Source organism: Episyrphus balteatus, chromosome 3, assembly GCF_945859705.1.
Source record: "Episyrphus balteatus chromosome 3, idEpiBalt1.1, whole genome shotgun sequence".
NCBI lineage: Eukaryota > Metazoa > Arthropoda > Insecta > Diptera > Syrphidae > Episyrphus > Episyrphus balteatus.
Genome location: NC_079136.1, coordinates 16,801,485 through 16,807,845, shown reverse-complemented (window position 1 = coordinate 16,807,845; position 6,361 = coordinate 16,801,485). Strand labels below are relative to the sequence as shown.

The window sequence follows — 6,361 nt, the reverse complement described above, 5'->3', positions numbered from 1 at the left end:
TAAATAATTCACGTTTTATTTTATTTCAATAGCTTTTAGTTTAATAGTTTTAAGTAATTTAAGAAGTTAAATACTTTTTTTTTTAAAATATTTTTGATAATTTTACAAAAGAGAAAATTTAGACCTGGATTGCTTGAATGATGACGGAATATAATATATTCCTTTGTATTTTGTCTTCAAAAAGTGTAGAAAAAAAAAAATTAAAGAAATTGGCACTCGAATTTTGAGGGCTGGGTCGGCTAGTTTTTATAAAATGACTTGCTTATTATTGTATGAACCAGAGACATCGTTAAACTTATTCCGAAAATACCCTATTCAACATAGTGCACGCGTATAGTACAAATTCTTGAATCACTTCTCTTATGTGAAACCCCACTGCTAACCCATTATACACAAAGTGATTCATATAAACCTTTAATTCAAGTGAATAAATAATTGTATGGTCATCCAGCATAATATTCTAACAAAATTAAAGTTGCATCGACAAACTTAAAATACTTCCTGTTTTCAAAAAAAAAAAAAAAATACTTAAATAACGAAAAATATAGTTATTAAAAAATGTTAATTATAATTTTTTTTTAAATAATTAACTAAATTTTAGATTCATGTTCAGATATTTCAAAAACATAAAGTAAATACGTTCACATCAGAAATTTCTTCAAATTAGAAGTAAAATTAGATACTGTTTTGTCGTGCGACTAGTTCCTGTAAATTTTGTTTTATATCAACATTTCACATTTGATTCAATTTTTATAGACTAAAACTTTCCATAAAACAGTTTTAAAAATAATCTTAAAAATATCTCTTTACCTCAGTTTATTGTTCTTCAATAAATATAAAATTCAAATAAGATTAAGTACTTAAATTACAAAAAAAAAAAAAATATATCTAAACGTTTACGAGTAGGTACACAATCACCGACAAAGATCTCTAAACCTGTATCTAATCTAAAATTAAAATAAAAAAGAAAAATTGTATTTAAAAGCCATTTTCCTATAAATAAACAATTCATTCATTAATTGAATTTAAAAGTGTTCAAACATAATCAAAGTCTTAAGTAAAAGTCTATGTCAACTGTGGGAACCACCATCATCATGAGTAATATTGAATACGTTGAGTCGGAGAAGTTTTGGCGAGCCCCCGAGCTTAATATTAAGAAAGCTAGTTTGGGTGAAGCTATTTTAGATAATCTCAAAAAAAATGATCCTGACAAAGTTTATGAAATACTTCACGATAGTGGTTTACATGTTACAGTCAGGGAGATTCATGATCAAACTATAACTGCTGCACAAAATTTATTGAATCTTGGTGTGAAGAAAGATGATATTGTGGTATTTTTTACCTTTTTGAATTTAAAAATCACACCTCTAACATTTGCTTGTTACACAATTGGAGCTCCAGTATGTTTCTTTGAAACATATCTCGAAGACGGTAAGAACAAAAGTTTACATTTGTTTTTCATTACAAATTAAAAAAAAAAAATATTTATTGGAAATTAAAAAAAAAAATTTGCATTAAAAAATAATATTTTTTATTGCAACTGAAACAAATTTGCATAAAAAAAATTTTTTTATTGCAACTGAAAAATATTTGCATTGAAAATAAAACTCTTTCTGCAAATACAACTTTTTTGCATTAAAATAATTTTATTGCAAATACAAAATTTTCTGCATTGAAAAAAAAATTCAATGCATTTAATATATTTTTTTTTTATAGCTATTTCGTAGTATTTCTTACAAATATTTAAAGCACACATTTTGCATTGATTTTTTTTTGCATGAAAAAAATTTTTTATTTGCAATAAATTTTTTTTTTTAATGCAAAATATTTTTCAATTGCAATAGCATTTTTTTTAATGCAATTTTTTTTTATTTACAAAAGTATTTTTTTTTTTATAATAGAAATATTTTTCAGTTGCAATATTTTTTTATTAGCAATAAATATTTTTTTAGTGTAAACTTTTTTCTTTGCAATAAATATTTTTAATTTTTTAAATTTCAAATACATTTTTTTCAAATTGATATTTTTAGAACCCTGCTTATTTAAATGTGATTTTTCTTTCAATTTCAGAAATTACACCTCAGTACTTGGAAATGCTTGATCCAGCTGTGATAATTTATGAAGAAAAATTCAAGTCTATGGTCTTTAAAGCACTTAAAGGACTCACTTTATCAAATTTGAAACATGTCCTCAGCATTGACAGAGGAGAAGAAAAATCTATCGATAACTTAGTCCTTCGACCAGCTGTCGACATTGACAACTTCCAAGTTCCTAATATTGGAGACCCTGATACTCAACCAGCAATTTTGGGTTTCACATCAGGATCAACAGGATTGCCAAAAATTATAATCCATTCGCATACAATGATGAGAGAAGGTGTATTCAGTCGATGGTTTGCAAAGCCAGGAAGTGTGGTAATGATTCTAAGTGAGATCCGTTGGTTGTGTCAGGTATCGATAATGATGCAACCAGCTTTTCTCGATGTCAAACGTGTCTACAGTTCAACTCCACCAGTCGATTTGACAGGTGAATTTGTGAAGGAAATAATAGACACTCACAAGGTTACACATTACTTTGAAGTTCCAAAATTCTATATGACCGTATTGGAAGCTGCCGAACAATCTCAAGACCCGTCGAGTTTAAGTTCACTTAAAATGGCAATGCTTGGTGGTGAAAGTATTGGTGAGGCATATGCTGCATACTTAAAAAAGATTACTCCAAATTGTGCTGTCGAAAGATTATATGGAATGACCGAAATGGCTGGTGCTATTGCAACAACTGAGTTAACTAGCAGAAAGAATGTGAATGGAGGTGTTTTGGCAAGAGGTGTTATGGTGAAAATAATTGACAGGAATCAAAATTCTCTTGGCCCAAATGAAATGGGACTAATTTGTTTAAAAAGATTAGCTCCTTTTTCGGGATATTTGAAAAATAATAAAGCCAATGAAGAGACTTTCATCGAAGGAGGTTGGCTTAGTACTGGAGATTTGGGTTTGGTCGATTCGGATAACCTTTTAAATGTTTTTACCCGAGAAAAGTATGTTTTACATTATTCGGATGGCAAGATACTTATGCCAAATATTATTGAAAATATTGTAAACAATTTCGAAGGAGTTCATTCATCAGCTCTTGTTGGAAAGCCAAGTAAAGAAAATCCTAAAGAAGATTGTGGAACTATTTTTGTAGTTTTTAAAAATTTAACTCATTCAATTTATATTGAAAATAATTTAAAAGATTATTTAAAGAAAATATTATCTCAAGAGCAATTACAGATTGTTAAGTATTTTAAAGTAATAGAAGAATTGCCGAGGACAACTTGCTTTAAAGTTGATAGGATTGCGTTGAAAAAAATGTTGGATGGAGGTTATAGAATTTAAATTACATAATGTAGGTAGTAGATAAATGTTAGTTTCAATTTGTATACGTTTTTTTATAGAATTTAATTTAATAAAATAACTATAAAAAAAAAAAATAAATAAAATATGTATTTTCATTTACTTTTTAATTAAGATTTTGCGGATGGAGATTATAAATATAAGCAATCACCAATATCGACAATCACGAGAGTCCGGTGGTAATATCTAAAATATTAAGTGGTTTAGATAACGATTATTTTCAATAAGTTTTTATTGATAAATAAGACACTTAAAATATTCAATGGATATTGGTAAGTATTTTTAATGTTTGAACCACACTTTTTAACAAAAGTAGGAAATCACTCCCTCTTACATTTTAAAAGGTACGATATAAGAATATCTTTGATGAATTTAATATTGAAGATCTGTGATGTGTTGAGCGGTTTGCCGAACGCTATTTTGCCGAAACTGTGACCAGAGGCGGCGCTAGACCAAAATGAGACGTGTGCGAGAATAAATTTGCGGGGCCCCTAGGAAAATGATTTTGGATTATCATTTTAAAAAAGGATCAAATATTCCGTCCAAGTTCAAGTTCAAAATTGTTATAGCAAACTTATAGGTGTTTCATTTCAATGTAGATGAAAAACAAAATGCACGACTCGATCTCACGAACTTTCAAATTGCTTTAATTTTTTTTTTATAAATAAGATTTGTTAAATGTACGTAGATATCGTTCTTCAACGAATTTTTTTTATCTATACAAAGTATTTTTAAAATCATTAAAATACAAATACATCCTGCATGACTTAAGTTCCAATTTCTGGATTGAAAGACCTTTGGTTTTCAAAAGTAGACATTATTAGCTTTAATTTGAGATTAAATTTGCCTTTTAACTCCATAAGTTCAAAGGGACGCAGCGTACTATATGAGACTTTTTCCTGAATTATTCGTAGGTTTGCGCATATACATACTTTGGGTCGTAAGAATCTATCATTTGTATTAAAATGCTAATGACTTTTATTTTTTATTTTATTGTGAAATAATTCCTTAACTCGTCGACCAACAAATTAAAAAAACAAGACTTTATGAAACTTCCATCGCTTCTAACCTTAAAACCAGCTCTGTTATGAAACTGACAACCTTTGACCCGGAAAACGTATGAATTTGAGAAGAAGATGGCATTACATTTAATTTAACACCAATATCGTCTTTAAGCTCTACCTATGAGATACACCATGCACTTTATTAAGCCAACGCCCAACAGTGCCTAATGCAGACGGGAAGACCTGTGGTTTTCGTAACTACTAATAGCCCTCTTTCACTTCAAATTTGAAATTTTCTTTAGCTCGATAAGTTAAGCGTTTCTGCAGTAGCCCAACAAAATCTTGAGTGAATTTTGAGCAATTTGATTAAAGGCGCATTTTTAGAAAAAATATCAAAACCGTTACACCGAAAAAAAAACCAATATCAATTTAACATTTTTTAAATATCAAATTAACATTTTTTAAATATCAGCCAAAAATGCTCTATAAAATGTGTTTAATGATATTTAAAGTGTTAAAACAATATTTTTATTATCAGGATGATAATTAAATGTCACATTTTGGAATTTTTTTTTGATATTTTATTATCATTTTTTCATATCAATTTCTCATTCCAAATTATTGGAAAAAATAAAATAAAAAATTGTTAATGTGTACTAATTTAAAGGCGCTTTGTGTTTTTTCGAAGTAAAACGTATGATTTACTGAGAAAATTTGATCGGCAATAAGATTTTACTTCATATAGTTTGGGAGAAAATAACAAAACAATTATATCACCTATAATAGAAAAAATAATATCACCATTATTTTGTAAAGAATATTCCCTTTCAGTAATGTTTTGAAAAAAGAAAGAAAATTCTTAAAATAATAAAAATAATAAAAATGAAATGTCAAAATGATATGATAAAATATCAAAATTGATATTTTAATTGTTGGACGACTTTTGTCACTGAAATATGTTAATTTGATAGCTGTTATTATCAATTTTTTTTTTTCGGTGTAGAAATCGTTATAAACATTTTTCGGAAAAAAACTATTTTAAGTGAAATTGTTATGAAATTTTGCAGAAATTATTTATCTACATTCCAAATTTCAGAAAAAAATTAATTAAAAATTTTCTAAAATTTGACTATTAAAAAAAAAATCAAACTTTCTTCATCAAAATATTGAAACTATTAAAAACTAGCACTTGATTCCTTTTTGCATAAAATCGTAAGTAATTTTTGAGTAAATTCTAGGTACTTTTCTAAAATTGGTATAATATAATATACATTAGGGTGGTCCTTATTTTACTCTTTTGCGAAAATTGAGTGCGACGGCCCCTAGATTGGTTCCAAATCACCCTATTTTTTTCAAATTTTTATCTCTGACCCTTGCTGGCCCTATTTTGATAAGAAGTTACTATAGCGGGAGCGATATTCTGTGTCCAGTGTAGGGTAAATTGCAAATATTTGATATAAACTTCTTAATGAAATAGGGTCAGGAAGGGCATTAGGGCATTTTTTTTTCCTGATTTGGAAACATTCTAGGGGGCGTCCAATTTTTTTTTCCTAAGGACCACCCTAATATACATGGTATTAGATATTTATTTTATAATGAAAAAGTCTTGTTTTCGCCAGTTTGTTCTCGGTTTCTTTTTTAGAATATAAAAATATCAATTGAATCACCAATTGGAAAAAGGTAATAAATCCATCTCATCATATTGTTGGCAAACCGCAAATAACTGCATAACTTCTTTATTTGACGGTTCTAAAAATGTGGTTAGGCTAGTCTCAGGTTAGTCATAAAATTTGAAAATTGTCACTTTACAAACAACCTGTAATATCGCTGAGTGTCATTGCTATAGGTATTGACATACAACATTAAAATTTATCAGTAGGAAGAAGGTAATAAAGCCGGGATTTGTTTCTTTCTTTAAACTATTGTTTTTAAAATCACTTGTTTATGATTTCTATTAAAAAA

General features: G+C 27.9%; 1 protein-coding gene across 1 annotated transcript; it reads left to right on the top strand.

The window, feature by feature from the left end:
• Nucleotides 1-1,039: 1,039 nt before the first annotated feature.
• LOC129913254 (2-succinylbenzoate--CoA ligase-like) lies at nucleotides 1,040-3,383 on the top strand. Its single transcript, XM_055991839.1, has 2 exons — nucleotides 1,040-1,431; nucleotides 2,071-3,383. The coding sequence occupies exons 1-2, from the start codon at nucleotides 1,068-1,070 to the stop codon at nucleotides 3,375-3,377; spliced, it is 1,671 nt and encodes a 556-aa protein (XP_055847814.1). The 5' UTR covers nucleotides 1,040-1,067; the 3' UTR covers nucleotides 3,378-3,383.
• The last annotated feature ends 2,978 nt before the right edge of the window (nucleotides 3,384-6,361 follow it).